The sequence below is a fragment of the Mytilus galloprovincialis genome, chromosome 1 (assembly GCF_965363235.1).
Source record: "Mytilus galloprovincialis chromosome 1, xbMytGall1.hap1.1, whole genome shotgun sequence".
NCBI lineage: Eukaryota > Metazoa > Mollusca > Bivalvia > Mytilida > Mytilidae > Mytilus > Mytilus galloprovincialis.
In genome coordinates this window covers 15,497,820-15,514,787 of record NC_134838.1, presented here as the reverse complement: position 1 = coordinate 15,514,787, position 16,968 = coordinate 15,497,820, and the positions used below count along the sequence as shown (strand labels likewise).

At 32.0% G+C, this 16,968-nt stretch overlaps 1 protein-coding gene across 2 annotated transcripts; it reads right to left on the bottom strand.

The window, feature by feature from the left end:
- Positions 1-2,838: 2,838 nt before the first annotated feature.
- LOC143066908 (uncharacterized) lies at positions 2,839-16,337 on the bottom strand. 2 transcript variants are annotated; one of them, XM_076239747.1, is made up of 10 exons: positions 15,909-16,336; positions 14,965-15,172; positions 13,958-14,250; positions 13,266-13,406; positions 12,637-12,834; positions 10,856-10,971; positions 8,881-9,329; positions 6,851-7,535; positions 5,438-5,726; positions 2,839-3,335 (listed from the first exon to the last, which is right to left on the bottom strand). In XM_076239747.1, exons 1-10 carry the CDS (start codon positions 16,095-16,097, stop codon positions 2,928-2,930), a joined length of 2,976 nt encoding a protein of 991 aa, XP_076095862.1. In that variant the 5' UTR covers positions 16,098-16,336; the 3' UTR covers positions 2,839-2,927. The 2 variants fall into 2 exon arrangements, with proteins under 2 accessions (XP_076095862.1, XP_076095871.1); XM_076239756.1 differs by lacking the exon at positions 13,266-13,406 and having other exon boundaries at positions 15,909-16,337.
- Between the last annotated feature and the right edge of the window lie 631 nt (positions 16,338-16,968).

The following is a 16,968-nucleotide window of genomic DNA, read 5'->3' as shown; positions in this document are numbered from 1 at the left end:
GCATTGTCTAGTATTTCGAAATTACAAATCCTTGTCAATGAATTATATGTTAATAGTAATTGTTTTAAATTCCGATTACAAAATAGGGAATAAAAATATGGCATAAATCCAATCTATAAATACTCATTTTTGATAAAGACTGCCAACATGTGGTAAAACGATAAACATTTGGAAAACAATCCGAATGATCCTTGTCTATCGGTCATTTATGATGCAGTTGTAGTTGAAACCCCATCAAACGCAAACGTGAAAGAGAAGGAAGAGAGGAGTGCAATATTTTCAAATTTAAATAAAAAATGAATTATTTCATGTTCGTCTCATGTTTTATTTTTGAGAGGTTTTATGTCTTGTACTGAAAAAAGCCAGTTAATAATATCATGTCTTTCTTCAAGTAAAGAAGCACACCGCAAGAAAGTTCTCTAAAAAAGTGTCTATGTAAAATAGGAAATATCTAGTAAGTAACTAAGAACCAAAAATCGAAATAAAGAGAACAAAATTAACAAATATCACAAAAAAATGCAGATTAAGTAGCACTTAGACCACTTAACAACCAGGATGATCTTAGATGATACATGTACGGAAGGGTTAGCAGTTCCTGCTCCACTCTAAAAGTACCCTTCGTGTTACACATTGCAAGTAAAAATACGATTGTGCTTAATATTCATATGATGAAGAAATAATCTTTCAATCAGTTTGATTCAGGTCTGGAGCTTGCATGTAAGTAACTGCTAGTAGTCCTTTGTTAATTTATGTATTATTGTTATTTTGTTTAGTTTCTGGTGTTACCTATTCTGACATCAGACTCGGACTTCTTTTAAACTGAGTTTTACTGTGCGTATTGTTGTGTGCTTGTTTTTTCTACATTGGCTAGAGGTACTTGAGGGGGGGGATGGGGGGGTTATATATAAAAAAAAACATGTTTAACCCCGCATTATGCGCCTGTCCCAAGGAGGAGCCTCTGGCCTTTGTTAGTCTTGTATGATTTTTAATTTTAGTTTATTGTGTATAATTCGGAGTTTAGTATGACTTCTATTATCACTGAACTAGTATACATATTTGTTTAGCGGCCAGCTAAAGGACTCCTCTGCGTGCAGGAGTTTCTCGCTGCATTGAAGATCCATTGGTGACCCTCGGCTGTTTGTCTGCTCTATGGTCGGGTTGTTGTCTCTTTGACACATTCAATTTTATAATATAAAAAACCAGATGTGGTACGATTGCCAATGAGACAACTCTTAACAAGAGACCAAATGACACAGAAATTAACAAACTGTAGTTTACCGTACGGCCTTCAACAATCAGCAAAACCCATACCGCAAAAGGCTAATTTGTATTTTCTTGTCACAATCGAGGAAATTAGGACTGGGTCGTGGTTACGACAAAAATGAAAAATATCGTTGTCATCTGTGAAACAAGTATAAAAAAAAATCAACCAATTCACGATGATACCTTGATTTGAATTTGGGTTTATGAAGCATCGATATCATGGAATCATGAATGACTGCAAAATATAACCATGATTTAACCCTCTGTTTTAATCAAAGGTGTCTGTGACAAGCCATGGCTGTAGCGATAGTTGTTTAAGTGATCCTATGTTTAAAGAAGTTTTCAATCAATAGCAGCTACGGAGCGCCAAATGGGACTCTTGTGGTTTTGTACTCGAAATTCAATTTTGTACGGACAAAAGTGAGTTTTGTTCAACAAAAATGAGTTCAGTTTAACAAAATTTGTAGCATACTATAAATTTGTAGCATACTACAAATTTGAATTTTGTCATACAAAATTATCTTTCAGTGGACAAAAGTTACTTCTGTCATGACAAAATTCATTTTGTAACACAGACTTTACTTTTGTTACCTAATTTGAAAATTGGGCGACAAAAGTCAATTTTGTATGCAAATTAGTTTAGTTTGGTTTCTTTAAACTAATTTGCATATAAAACTGAGATTTTGTCACAAAATGAATTTTGTGTTTATTTTTGTGTAGACAAAAATTTTCGTCGTTCTTGGGTGAGCTGTAACATAAGGAGGTATATATGTAAGATGGCCACGATTCGCCAATACCAAGGAGTATAGAGTAAAATAATGAAAAAAACGACTCCAAGGAAAATTCAAAACGGAAAGCCTCTTAACAAATGCCAAAATCGTAAGCTCAACATACTAAACCATTGAAAAACAACTGTCATATTCCTGACTTGGAACAGGCATTTCCGTATGTAGATAATGATGGGTTAAACCTGATTTTATAGCTAGCTAAACCTCTGACTTCTATAACAATCGAATTATCAGATTTATTGATACCAATACGCACAAGACTGTACAATTTACTTCATAATCAATAAAAACGTTTTCTAGAAAAACTCTTTTGAAATGAAATATTCAAACTGACTCAAATGGCTCTGTAGTGAGTCCAGTGGCAAAGAAAATCCCTCTTTTTACTGGATTTAGGGGACTTTTCATATCATACTTTCATATAATCGAATGTCAAGAATAATCTCAAGTTACCAAATTTCCGGAGAAACACTAAATACGGAGCAACATGAACCCAGCCAAATTACAAGAAAAAGATCAGTAGCCCTTTTCACAAAAAATCTTAAGTGTTAAATTTATCGTAAGTCAAAATATTCCTTAAATATTCAACTGAATATTTTTATCGTAAGATTGATTTTACACTAAAGATTTTTTGTGAAAAGTATTTCAGGTGTTCCTGGAAAGATAAGAAAGTAGAAAATCATTTATATAACACTCATGGTAAAACACCATCAATAAAAACAGTGTTCACTTGATGTATGAATATTTCCTCTATTATCTTGTGAATTTTATCCCAATACATCAACCAACATTCCTTATCGTCTCAATTAATTTAATAAATATTACAGTTTTTTAATGGCCAATGCTTTGATACAATGAAATCGCGAATGCAATAGACTTTTACAAAAATGTTTGGAAAAAATGTTCGACATCTCTAGCATCAAGTCGCTTTTTCGGTTCTTCACTCCAGCATTTTACAATAACATCTTCTATTTCTAGAGTTGGATGGCTTTCCAATTCTAATGAAGGTCTCAGATTGTCACTTTTGATACCCTCTTCAAGAGTCATGTTTTTATCACGTAAAACTTGTCCAATATGCTCTGTAACATCCTGGCCGTACCAGATTTCCCACAGTATAATTGCAAGGCTGTAGATATCTGCTTTTCTATCATAAACTCCAGTTCGTAGTATTATCTCTGGTGCCATATATGCAGGTGATCCTGCAATTGTCCCCGATATGAAATGTTCACTTTTTGTCAGTCCTACATCAGTTAATTTGACAATTTCTTCTTCGTTCTTTCTTGTAAGCTATAAAAAGAAACATAAAATCTTTATTTCTGGTTAAAATATACTTTTTTTTTTTTAAATATCACAACACATTTTGATTAATTTATTTTTAGACTAAGCATAACAGCATATTATAAAAAATTATGTAGCAACTGTTTAAAAAAGCAGGTACCAATATGTAATACATTTATCTGGGGTCAAGAAAAAAAAATCCTCATCTTATTGATGTCCATTTTTACTATCTCAAATACATATCCGCTTATCAAATTTGTTTTGTTTGCCTATTTGCTCATTAACGTTCAAGGTTGTAATAATAGTCGATGTAAAAAAACCCAAACTAGGCTACATAACTTCTTATCACATACCAGTGACACATTTCGGAAAGCCAAAACTATCAAATATATGAGAGAATAAGAGCAAAATGGACCTTTTTCATTTTTTGTACATAACTTAGGCCGTTAGTTTTCTCTTTTGAATTGTTTTACATTATCATTTCGGGGCCTTTTATAGCTGACAATGCGGAAGAAAACTGCAAATGTAGGTTACAGAAATGTCACAATTATCATTATTAAACTGATGAGTGCAATTTCTCACCCAACATTTCTTTTTGTTTTATTTACGCATTGACTTGTTCAGACAATCTTTATGTTCGTATGAGCAAAGCGAAGGAGAACATAAGTATTATGTTGCTACTATTACAAAGCACATTAAAAGAAATTCAAGATAAATTTATTTGATAATGTGTGGGTTTTAACTATTTCAAATCAAACAAAAGAAATTTAAACATGCAATACTCATTTTTGTTAACGGATCATAAGAAAGCATACAGGGACAGATATAATTATCTATTAAACTATCACACTAGTCTGCAGTTGAGAATTACTGTTCAATTTTCACAAAACACGAGACAAAAAAAAATGTTTAAAATTTGTAGGTAACGAATACGGAAGAATTATCATTTCTTTTATATTTGAAATGCAAAAAAAAGTCGCATAATGTCCTGCAATGAAATTTGAGTCCCGTAACTTGAGTGATATAGCATTGTTATCTTGATTCGATTGTTAACATCACATTCATTTCATGCAAGGTGTATTTTATTTGATACTGTTTGTCGTATGGTATAACATAAATATATAACAAATATTTCAACAATTTACAAACTTATTCAAATGGGGAGTGTCTGTAAAATTACAGTCTTTTAGATAGATAGCTAGCTAGATAGCTAGCTAGATAGATAGATAGATAGCTAGCTAGCTAGCTAGATAGATGGATGGATGGATGGATAGATAGATAGATAGATAGATAGATAGATAGATAGATAGATAGATAGATAGATAGATAGATAGATAGATAGATAGATAGATAGATAGATAGATAGATAGATAGATAGATAGATAGATAGATAGAAAACTATATCGATACCTCAATAATCGGGCATTCATTTTGTTCTTGAAACAATAATTTGATAATTTTAAACTAACATAGATTAATTAAGTTTAGAAACTGAGATTGCATATGTCGTCGATTTGAGGGCCTGCATCGAAAAAGATTGAATTAAACACATATCTTTTCAAAATGAACAAAACCTACTACTTCTTTTTTGTGACGTTTTTTGTTCGTTAGAGTTTAAGAATATTAGTTACGAGACCCATAGATGTATAAACACATACACATATACTAGTAATTGACTTTAAAAGCACCAACATCGACTTTGCCATATATTGCCTTATAGGCGGGAGGTTTGGCTAGCCATAAAACCGGGTTTAAGATTTTTTCTTGAAATGTCCTGTACATAGTCAGGAATATGTTAGTTGATACCGAATAGTTCGTTTCTATGTATGTTGCATTTGTGTTTGTTTTTGTTGCACTTCAATGTTTCTGGTGTTCCGTTGTGTTCCTCTTTCATTTTGTAACCCGCTTTTCTCTCTAACGATTTATGACTTTTGAACAGCAGTATACGACTGTTGCCTTTATTTTAAACAACAATTGATGTTTACTATAAATCATTGTTTACTTTCCATGCGCCGAAAAAAAAGTCAATGTCAGTCTTAAACCATAAGTGCAATAGTTCAAATACATTGTTACCACAAAAAAGGGAAGACAAAAGTGTATTATTCTATTACCAGCACATTTTCAAGCTTTAAGTCTCTATGCACTAAGTTTTTGTCGTGCAGGTATTGTAGTCCTGAACACAGTTGTACTACATAAGCAGCCATCGTCTTAATCTGGGGGTTTCGCTTGGCCGCTGGCACACACCCTGGATTTTTGTATAGACCACCGACAAGCTTGCTCTTTAGCGTATCAAAACAAAACTCCAGAATCATCATCCACTTCATTTTTTTCATACCATTTGCCTCTGTTTCCAGCAATAAAGAGCCATAATACTGAATGATATTGTCATGCTTCAGACCTCTGAAATGTAAAAAGGAATTGCAGTAAAGACTGTTGCAAATTTACGTCAAAAGGTTCAATATATCATATCAAATAATATTTTTCTCGACCAAATGCTAATTATTCATTTTCCCCTTCATTCGTTTAGTTGCATGTCTCACTGTTAAAAGGTTGTGATGCAACAACATTCTCATTTTGGAGCTGTTAACATACTTTAAATTCTTTCAGATGCTTTATATGTATGAGTGTTCATGATCAAGGTTATTCTAGTGAACGGAAATCCTATCATTTCAACTGCATTATTGCAAAAGTAAATATTACAGACAAAAAAATAATTGTTTTACAGTCCTACCAAGACATTGAATGCCCTTTTGTTGGAGGGGTTCGTGTTGCTCAGTCTTTATCTTTTTTTAATTTTGTAGACTGCTGTTGGACATTTTTCATCTTTTTAATCGTTTTTTGTTTTTGTCAATATGCCAGCTTCTCTTCCCTTTGAATTTTCATTGTCCCTTTTGTACATTTCTCTTTTTATATATATTACACCAGGATGCCCGTTAATTTTACTTTAGTTATGAAAGACTGGAAAAACGTAAGGAATGATTTGTGCAAATGATTCATAACTTGTACATATTTCTTTGAAATTATTAAATATGAAACCTGTCAGTAACCGTCACAATTAAACAAAGCAATGATGGGATAAAATATAACATGGCCACTGAATCCATTCTATTAAGATTTGCTGTTTTTTCCAGATTACATTATAGGTTAAAAAAAACCCAGACCCCTCCCCCTGAAAATCTATTTCAACAAATATTTGAGGAACTATATGACAGGCATAACAAAAGTAAACATTAGACAATAAATAACTGCACTACAGCTATGAACAAAAACACATGTAATAAAAGAACTAACTTACTTCATGCACAAAAGGCGTTCATGTTTAACTAGTTTCAATAAAAATTGCATTTAAACAGCAGTGGGTCATGAAACAGCATTTAAACATCAACAATTAATTCTGTTTTTTTATTCAAAATAAGTAGGCGTTCATAAGTTTTCTTAGAAAATTTCAGTATTTTTAGAGACCTGTATCCTTTTAAAAGTTCAATTTAACTAAAGTAATATACTACATTGAAATTAATTTATACCTGAGAGTATTTTCTTCTCTTAGAATATCCGTGACAGTTGAATCTTTAACACTGTTATGATCGTTAGTTATCTTCAGCGCTACATTAACACTGTCCTGTCCAACTTTAAGGCATGCTTTATAGACATTAGCAAAACTGCCTACTCCCAAAATATCGTTTTTGTCCCATGTTATTGCTTCAAGGGAATAATCTTGTTTCATACATTTCGTAACGTAGAATAAATCAAGCTGACCTAGGAGGTCATTGGCACGTTTACATAAAGCTGGATACACTTTGTTTATGTCACTTTTTGTGTCATTTAAATTTAATTCCATTTCCCACAGAAGCTCATGGTCTGCTTTAATAAAATTTGGAATTTTATCTGCCACAGAATCTATTCCTTTGGTAAAACGTTTAAGAAACTTTGACAAACTTTCACGAAGTCTTTGTCCATTGAATATACTCGCCATGAAATACACAGAAGCTTCCATCATCTTTCGTTCTGGTGCTTTGTCTATTCTATATTTCTTAAAAAGTTGTTTGACTTTCTTATCTGTGGTACTAAGAAATCCTGCACAACTAACTGCCGATCCTAACCCTCCAAGAGAATTCGAAATGCTTCCATCTTTGGATTTAGATAACATCTTAGCACTGATGTTGTTTCGAATATCGTTAGACTGGACATCCCCATTAATTCGTAAAATAACTGTTTTTAATATAAATATTATGTTTTTATTCGTAATCATTATTGTTACCAAAATATTTCAAATCCTTTTAATATAAAGTTACTTGCAAATAAACACAAATAGAGTATAAAAAGGTGTTCCTTCATAATTGTTTAGTTTGTTCATCAACATAATATATTTATCTATTCAAATGTGTATTTCAAACAAAAATATAAATAAAGGCAACAGTAGTATACCGCTGCTCAAAAGTCATAAATCGATTGAGAAAAAAAAACCCAATCCGGATTATATACCAAACACGAGAGACACAATTCAACTATAAGAAGAAACACAGAAGTGTTTGGAACAAAAACAAACGCCAATAATACATATACAGAAACGAACTATTTGATATATTCTGCCATATTCCTGACTTGGTACGGGAGATTTAAGAAAAATAGTGGGTTGAACCTGGTTTTATGGTTAGCCAAACAAGTAAAAACCAATCTCATTAAATGTGTGGAATCAAACATATAAATGCTTTCATACAAACGTAGATAACCATGGATGAATGGAACACTCAGAAGACTCGTTTACAAGAAAAAATAAACAATGCGTACAAGTAGAGAAAGGACAAAAATTACACAGATAGATACAAAAAGTTATAATCTCAAGTTCAAAAAGAAGTAAAGAGTGGATTACAGTACTGGAAAGCCATCCAAAAATTGATGGGTGAGTTGCCCATAAAAGAACCAGACACTCAATCAATCAAGAATAAAACAAATCTTCAAGTATATTAAATCAATCAGGGAGACAAATCAGGAATAGCTGCTCATCTACAAAATCTCATATTATTGCATAACAAAACTCCTTAAAACAACATAAACTCGCATAAAACTACAGACAAAGATAATAACAGTTGCCATATCTTCACAGAAATGCAGGAACATATAACACCAAATCTTATAACCATATTCAAAAACTTAATCGCGGCTGGACAGACACCACATGATTAGAAGCCATACTAACGTTGTACCAGTCTTCTGATAGAGAAACACATATTGTTACCAAACACATCATTAACCATCTGCAGAATAATAGCATTCTGTACGATCTCCTGCATGACTTTAAATATTTATGATCTTTTATATATAACTAACATCTTTTATTCAAGAAGCACCAGCAGCAAACAACAACAACACTCGAACTAATTTCAAGTTGCAGCTAAATACTGATTGTAAGAGTTCAAACCATATTTTAAAGTTTTATTTGATGTAAAATGTTGATATATTGTTTAGAGAAAAAAATGGTTGTTTACGATAATAAAGATTATTGATTTCGTCATTAAGTGAAATAATAATAAAGAATAGAAAATGAAATATTTACCGGCAACTTCTTGCATTTGATTATCCATCAGCTGACATTCTTCTTCAAATTTCTGAATGATTCTGTCCTGAAGTCCTTGTACAAACTGGTGTTCATTTTCCCAAGCGTCAATCACTTGTACAATTCTATCTGCAATCATTTCTGATGCATCTTGTGATACTCTTTTATAATCCGCTTGTTTAGGGCAGTCTTTTGCTACCCATGCACAGATTTTGTCCCGTGCTGCCTTGGATCTCAATAGATCAGCCATTTCTTTAAGCAATAAATCAATTTGTTCTTCAGCGATATGTTTTGCAGATTCCAAGACATCGTCAGCATCGTTCTTTAATGTTTTTAATTGGTCTCTGAGTTTACTTATAGTGTCTTTGTTTACCTTAACGTGTTGGGCTTCCATTGATTCCGTCACTTTTAGCGAAAAACAAATTCGTTGTAAAACCATTTTTAACCATCTGAAATATTAATCATGAAAAAACACAGTGTGTGTGTATAGTGCATGACGATAAAAGATCAAAAACTTAAAATTAGTAAGTCAGGAACACGATGTTCAGGGATAAAAATTCAATAGTTGTTTGTTAATGTGGTTCATTAATTTTTCTCGTTTTTCCTTTTTTTTTATAGAGATTATACCGTTTGAATGGTTTTACTCATTTGTAGGGGCATTTATAACTTGTGGTTCGGTGTTAGCCAAGGCTCAGTGTCGAAGACCGTACTTTGACCTATAATGGTTTACTTTTACAAACTGAGACTTGGAATGAAAGTTGCCTCATTGGGACTCAAACCACATCTTCTCATATCTATTTATATATATTTTTTTAATATATTTTGTACAAGGATTATCCCGAACTTTTGTTGCCAAACACAAAAAAGAAATAACCACTACAGTGGAACGAAATAAAACTATACGAGATATTAAAAGAAAAGCATTTCAGATACCATGGCTTTAAAGGTGCCTTCTAAAAGCAAAGATGGCCACCACTTTGAAACATAAAAGAACACAAAACCATGAAGAACAACGCAAATGATGAATAGCTTTGCCACAGATACATTCATGAACAGTTTACTCAAATATTGGATATTTAACACTATGAGGATTCTGTTTGTTTTGCTAAAAATCTTAAACAGAGATGGTCCCCATGGAACACATTTTAGTTTTGGACCCACGAAAAAGACATACAAAATCTCAGAAAAGGCTTGTTAGGGCAACACCATACATATATTCTCCGAAAAAAACCCCACTATAAAACATGATTATCACGATTCACATTGATCTGTGTCCACACTTGTTTATAATTTATGTCATCTAAATACTAACTATACAAATATAATATCTAAATGCTAAAAAGACCAAGGAACCAACCGTACAAGACCCTCGCGGATAGTCAATGCCGTTAAAATCCACCCTCACCGTTATCAATCATAACGTTTTTTTTCGCCGCGATATGTGAGTTCTAAGGTGGCGAAAAGCACTTATCAATATAAAATCTTGTATTGAAATAAATATGAACACTGGTTTCGTTGATAACTATCAAATAATTATCTGCAAATATATTTCTTTTTGTTTTATTGCGGATCTTCTAACTATCTCATTTGGGTATATGTTACCTCTCCTTTTTATTTATATACTTATATCCATTCAAGTTTTACTTATGCTAATTACCATACCTAAATCTCTGTATAATTGTTCTGTGTAAATACAGAAAAAGGGAAAGTATATTTGACATGAAACACCAATACAAGTGTTGATTTTGTTGTGATGTGTGTACTTAGTTTGTGGAATTGATTACCATTTGAACTACTTTTATATGTACTGATATTACTATTATAATCACTATTATCATTTTGTCTCTGCTCAACAAACATGCAGACGCCAATGTTTCCTTATGGTTACTCCGATTAGGGTTGAGGATACGTGAATTGGACTATAGAATTGAACATGTTGATTTACCCTTGTAACTATTCAAAGGTTAATGCTTACCTATAATGTGATAGTAATCTATTTTTCATGCTTGCTGGAATGAGACTTTTAATTCCGTTTTCAAACAAGAACTGAAAGTCTTGAGCTATTGATCCGAAAGAAACGCTTTTCGCTGCCTGCAGAAAAAAAAAATTGAATATATATTAGATGCCAAAGAATACAACCCTTAAATAAGATAACGAGAGGAGAGATACAAGAATAAAATCATTGTCTAAACACAGCTGGGCTTTAAATAGGTAAATTTATACAATTAAATGGGCTATTTAATAAGAAAGTAATTAAAAAAATGTATTGCTTTAACAGAAACCATTGATCAAACTCAAGACAGATAACACATGTAAGGCTTAGCCAATTGTTTAGTGTACCCTCTACCTTTTCAACCATCGTCACCACCCCTTATGTACACAAAAGCAACCTATTTATTTTCTTTCAATTTTATATACAATAAAAAAAACCCAGCGTATAATCGTTTTATAACAATAATAAAGATAAAAAAAAAGTGTTATCTTGTACATAAAAAAATATTAAAAGCGCTGGAAAATAAATTGATTTGATTATCCAGGGAATGCACTTGCTTTTAGTAACTTCGAGTACTCAATGTTTCGTTCTTTTGTCTTTTTGCATATTCTGTTAGTTACGATTTTATGAGTCAATCATTTAAATGTGTTTTGACGTTGTGATGTTTCAATACTTTTCTATGTAAGGGAAGCATTTTGCGCTTTCAGTCATTTTCTGAGCCACATTATGTATGAGCCTGTCCAACGCTAGTGGCCTATAGTCCAGAAGTTGCCGTCTGCCATAACTGTTATTCGTTTGAATTTATTTATCTAATAGTTATCAAAGGTACCAGAATTATAATTTAGTTCGCCAGACGCGCGTGTCGTCTACATATAAACTCATCAGTGACGCTCATATAAAAATATTTAAAAAGCCAAACAATTACAAAGTTGAAGAGCATTGAGGATCCAAAATTCCAAAACGTTGTACCAAAAACCGCTTAGGTAATCTATGCATGGGATATAAAAAAATCCTTAGTTTTTCGAAAAATTCAAAGTTTTGTAAACAGAAAACTTATACAAATGACCACATTATTGATATTCATGTCAACACATGTGTTGACAACTGGGCTGGTGATACCCTCGGGGACGAAACGTCCACCAGCAGTGGCATCGACCCAGTGGTGTAAATAGTTATCAAAGGTACCAGGATTATAATTTAGTACGCCAGTCGCGCGTTTCGTCTACATAAGACTCATCAGTGACGCTCATATCAAGATATTTAAAAAGCTAAACAATTACAAAGTTGAAGAGCATTGAGAATCAAAAATTCCAAAAAGTTGTACCAAAAACGGCTAAAGTATTCTATGCCTGGGATAAGAAAATCCTTAGTTTTTCGAAAAATTCAAAGTTTTGTAAACAGAAAATTCATAGAAAAGACCACATTATTGATATTCATGTCAACACCGAAGTGTTGACTACTGGGCTGGTGATACCCTCGGGGACGAAACGTCCACCAACAGTGGCATCGACCATAAGTTGTCCCTCTTGATCTATTTCACTTTTGGCTTTTTCATTGACCTCGTTTAAATTATTCCATACAGAATGGATTTGCCAATCATTGATGACAGCATACGGCTGACCTATAGTTATCTAAATGTTTGAACTGTGTTCATTGGTAAGTTGCAGGTAGTTTTTTTTGTATGATGACTGCATGCTTTATTTTACATAAACTTTGTATTTATTATTATGTTTCATAAAACTTAACCTAAACATTGATACAACCTGAACAGTGGAGACTGTGAATACTTGTTCATCTTTGACATCTGGAAAAATCTTTTTCAATTTGATCAAGGTCAATGCTTTAATCTCTCGTTGCTCTTGTGTAGGTACCACGTCCCATTTATTGCAGACGAATAGAGTTGCATGTGAATCGAAAATTTCATCTGATGAGTTTACAACTGTTCGTAAAAAATCTGAAAGCTGAAATAAGTATTAGTTCGATAAGAGGGTATGCATGTGTAATATGATCATATCATTGCATGCGAATCTGATGCGACTGTCATACAAACTAGGTTTAATCCACAATTAATTTGCATAAGAAAATGCCTGTACCACTTCAGGAATATGCCAGTTGTTATCTATTCGTTTGATGTGTTTTAGCTTTTGTTTTTGCCATTCGACTTTCCGTTTTAAATGTTCCTCGGAGTTCGGTATTTTTTGTTATTTTACTTCATATGAAGTTAAAATTTCAAGTTTATGTTGATTCTTCTAATGAGAAAAAAAAAATAGTTTTCAAATTGAATATATATTGAATGACATATTGATTCGGATAAGAGTCTCCTTTTTATATTTTTTAAAATTGAAACTGTAAATTTTTATTTATAATTCGTGATCGTGCTAATTTTACATACTCTTCCTTTCTGTAATCCAGCAGCTTGAGCCGAATCTATTATGTAAATAAATCCAAACGAATGTTTCATGTATTCCTGAAGCCTTTGTATGAACAATCTGTTTTCTCCGATTCCTGGGGTGTCAACTAATACTATTCCATTCTACAATAATGTTAAGCGAAGCAAAAAGTTAAGTTTAACAGTAGGATAATGATATTCTCCAATACTTTTTTCTTTGATATCATTTCTATGCAAAATATTTTGGGTTTTGGATCCCAGTTCTGTATGCAGTTTAAAGGATAACAATATTGTGTTACCCATTCCCTTAATTACTATGCACGTTAATTGCTTTTTACGTCTAGCCTTTGTATAATTTATCGATATCAAAGACAATATCCTTCAACATGAAATTGTAAAATATTTATACATCATTGTCTTTACTTTCGATATTTCAAAAGATAACAGGAAATACTATACAGGCAAATTAGGAATCCGCCATATACATTACAGTATGATAACCATTAAACGTATAATTCGGTTGGTTTAGCACAGGCTTTTACATTGTATGTTAATTATGTGATGAGAAAATGTTCATGTTACATTAGCCTTATCAAATATTAAAATATTTGTATTTTCACCAATAATTACGTTATCCCATACGATTTGTTTCATTTCTTTTTTATATTTTATCTTGTTATATCAAATAAAAGTACCTTTAAAATTTCGGAAGGCCAAAATATTTCTATTTTCTCAAACGGGCTGTCATCCTCCTCATCTAGTTCTTGAATGTGATACTTAAGATTCTTAAAGTCATTTTTTTCATCTTCTACTAGGTCTAGACGACATATTCCTTGGTCATCTTTTTTGTATAAAACGGCCTCTTTTTCGTCATTTCGACTATGTCGTATCTCACAAATTGTAGCAGTGCAAGCCAGTTGTTGAGTTGGTAGTATATCTTTTCTCAAAAGAAGATTAATGAAACTACTTTTCCCTGATACTCGATCGCCTATTTTAAGCAAACAATTCAGAAACTGTATAAAATATTGATTATGTAAAACCTCCCCCTTTTATAGATTTTATGACAAGATCAGTATTTTTGTTTAAAAAGAAACATACGTTTTACATGTTTTTGTTTTGTATGAGGTTAGCAACTTGACCCTTATGGGGTCTAGCCTCATGGAGTCAAGCCTGCTCATTATATAACATTTATTGTAAAGTATATCAATCGCCATTGTTATATTATAGTTCGTTTCTGTGTGTGTTACATTTGAATGCTGTACATCTGTTGTGTCGTACTTCTTCTCTTATATTTGATGTGTTTCCCTCAGTTTTAGTTTGTAACCCAGAATTGTTTTTTTCTTAATCGATTTATGAATTTTGCACAGCGGTATTCTACTGTTGCCTTTCTATATCAATCAAAGATACATTTTGTTATCAAATACAAATAATCAGAACCAAATTAAAATAACTGTACTGCACTTCATAAATGAAACATTTTTCTTATTTCAAATTCAGTACACATTGTGTAATATGACATGTATATGTATTTTTAAACTTATCAAAACATTGAAATCAAGAACTAGATGTTCTTTAAAAAGAAGATTGCACTAAAAGTGTTACAATTGAGAGATTTAGTTGAAACAACAGTACCCGTTGAAACATTGACAAATATCTTTTAACATGAAATTTAAAAAATTGTTAGCAGTTACAACTCGGTTACCGGCAATCAGTATAAAGCAATCTTGGGATAGTATGTCTTTCTTTCTGTATTCAAGTTTTTCTGTGAAATTTGGAAACACGCTATTTATATCTTTCTGTATTAATTCGGTCAGCTTGTCATAAAACGATTTCACCTCTTCGTACTTCTGAAGTAGCAATTCTCGTGTTGCTTTGTTGTTTACTACAACTTCTTCAAGGGTTGGAGGTTTCTGAATAATATCAATTATTTCAGTATTACATTTTGTACCAGATTGTCAATTTTTTACCATGACAACATTTTCATAGAATAAGACCATATACTTTGATTTATTCATTACGCACGAATAAGACCTTATTACTTGTATATGAAGTTTCATTTTAAATACATATAGACGAAACAAAATGTTAATTTGTATACGTTCTGAATGTGAATGAAACCTTTGACTTTGGATGTTATACACATATTAATCAATCATAATTTGAAAAAAAACAACTGCAGTGCAACACTGATAATCAAATCATTATATTGCACTTACAACCCATAATCATATATATACTTAAAGATGAGCAAATGGGCATGCAATATAAACTCGAACCAAAGAGGTTTAGAACACAAAACTCATCAAAGGTACCAATCTTATGGTTTTGCAGGCTAGACGATATTTCCTCTAATCATTAGATTTCGAATCTTTACATTTATAAAGACAAAATTATACCAAGTTGAAATTTAGATATTGTAAAATGTAGTGTCAAATAAAAAGTATCTATAACTGAAATCAAATCAAATGAAACATGTATCATTAATGGACACAGATAACCATTGCAATCAAAGCCTTTGATAGTATTTCTACTCATATGAACCTTTACAAGTTTAGCTTTTCTACCACTACTTGTTTATAATCAGATAATGAGAATTGTAAAATCTATTTTAGTAGAAAGAGTGAAAACATAAATATGCTGACTTACCTGGCCTTCACCGGAAGTTCTTTTATTTTTCTTATCCCATTCACTTAACAAAACTTTGATAATCTGGTCTTTTGTTTTAAGACCTTTGGAGATAAGTCCCCACGATTTGACTAATCTGAAACCTGTAGGTACATCTGGTATACCAATTATATCGTCTCGACATTTAATTTCAAATCCTTTGGACGACATTCCCTTTTCACATATCAAATAATTGTTTCCTGGAAGGCCTTTATTTTGATTATTTGGTAATCATAACTTGCATATTTGTTCAGTAGTTTAACATCCTTGTCCATAATTTTAGATCGATTATATGTCTCAGTCGGTACTTTATTTCAGAAATAAAAATATGTGTATAAGGGTCTTTTGTTCTTCGCAGTTTCTAGATGATTTTGATATGACAAAGATATGTTTGTGTAATGTTATTAAAAGAATGAAAAGTTATTTAAACAACTGACAACGAGCTTTAAAACATGTAATACTATTTATGTATTAAGGTTTTTGCTTGGGTGAATTATAAGAATGAACTAATATATTCCTCTTGTATAACTAAATGAGGACCATTGAGGGGAACGTTATGTTCATTTTTTTCAAAAAGCAATTATACCTTAAATGGACAAGACAATGTCATAAAAGGAACATGATGATTTTGCGCACCTTTTAAACTATACTATGCTATTTTCATTCATGAGTATATGCTATTGTTTACTAATGTGCTATATTTCGACCGTTCGATTAGACTACTATCTTAATTTGACCAAATTTTAGTCTATAATTTCTTCCCTCCAATTTTTTCTAATAAAACAATTTTAACGTACAAATGTGACGATGTGTGTCTTCTTGTTTGATGTGCATATTCTAGCAAATTAACAAGAAAAGCTGTTATGCACTGTAAACCAAAACTTTTGACTCCTGTGTATTTTCATCTTATTGCTACCCATTTCTTCAAATTGGTACTTTAAAGAGACACATATACGAGACACATTCCGCTTAAATCCGTCTTCTACTCAATTTCGATGATTCGATTTAACCAGCGAACATAGGAGCTAGATCACTTTGTGTT

Bases quoted from the DNA above. Each gene is read 5' to 3' on its own strand.
- LOC143066908 (XM_076239747.1), bottom strand. From the start codon at position 16,097: ATGTCGTCCAAAGGATTTGAAATTAAATGTCGAGACGATATAATTGGT. The intron at 12,835-13,265 runs GTATGTAAAATT...TACTTATTTCAG, and splicing joins CTGGATTACAGAAAGGAAGA to CTTTCAGATTTTTTACGAAC. The intron at 3,336-5,437 runs GTAATAGAATAA...TTCTTTTTATAG, and splicing joins TAAAGCTTGAAAATGTGCTG to CTTACAAGAAAGAACGAAGA.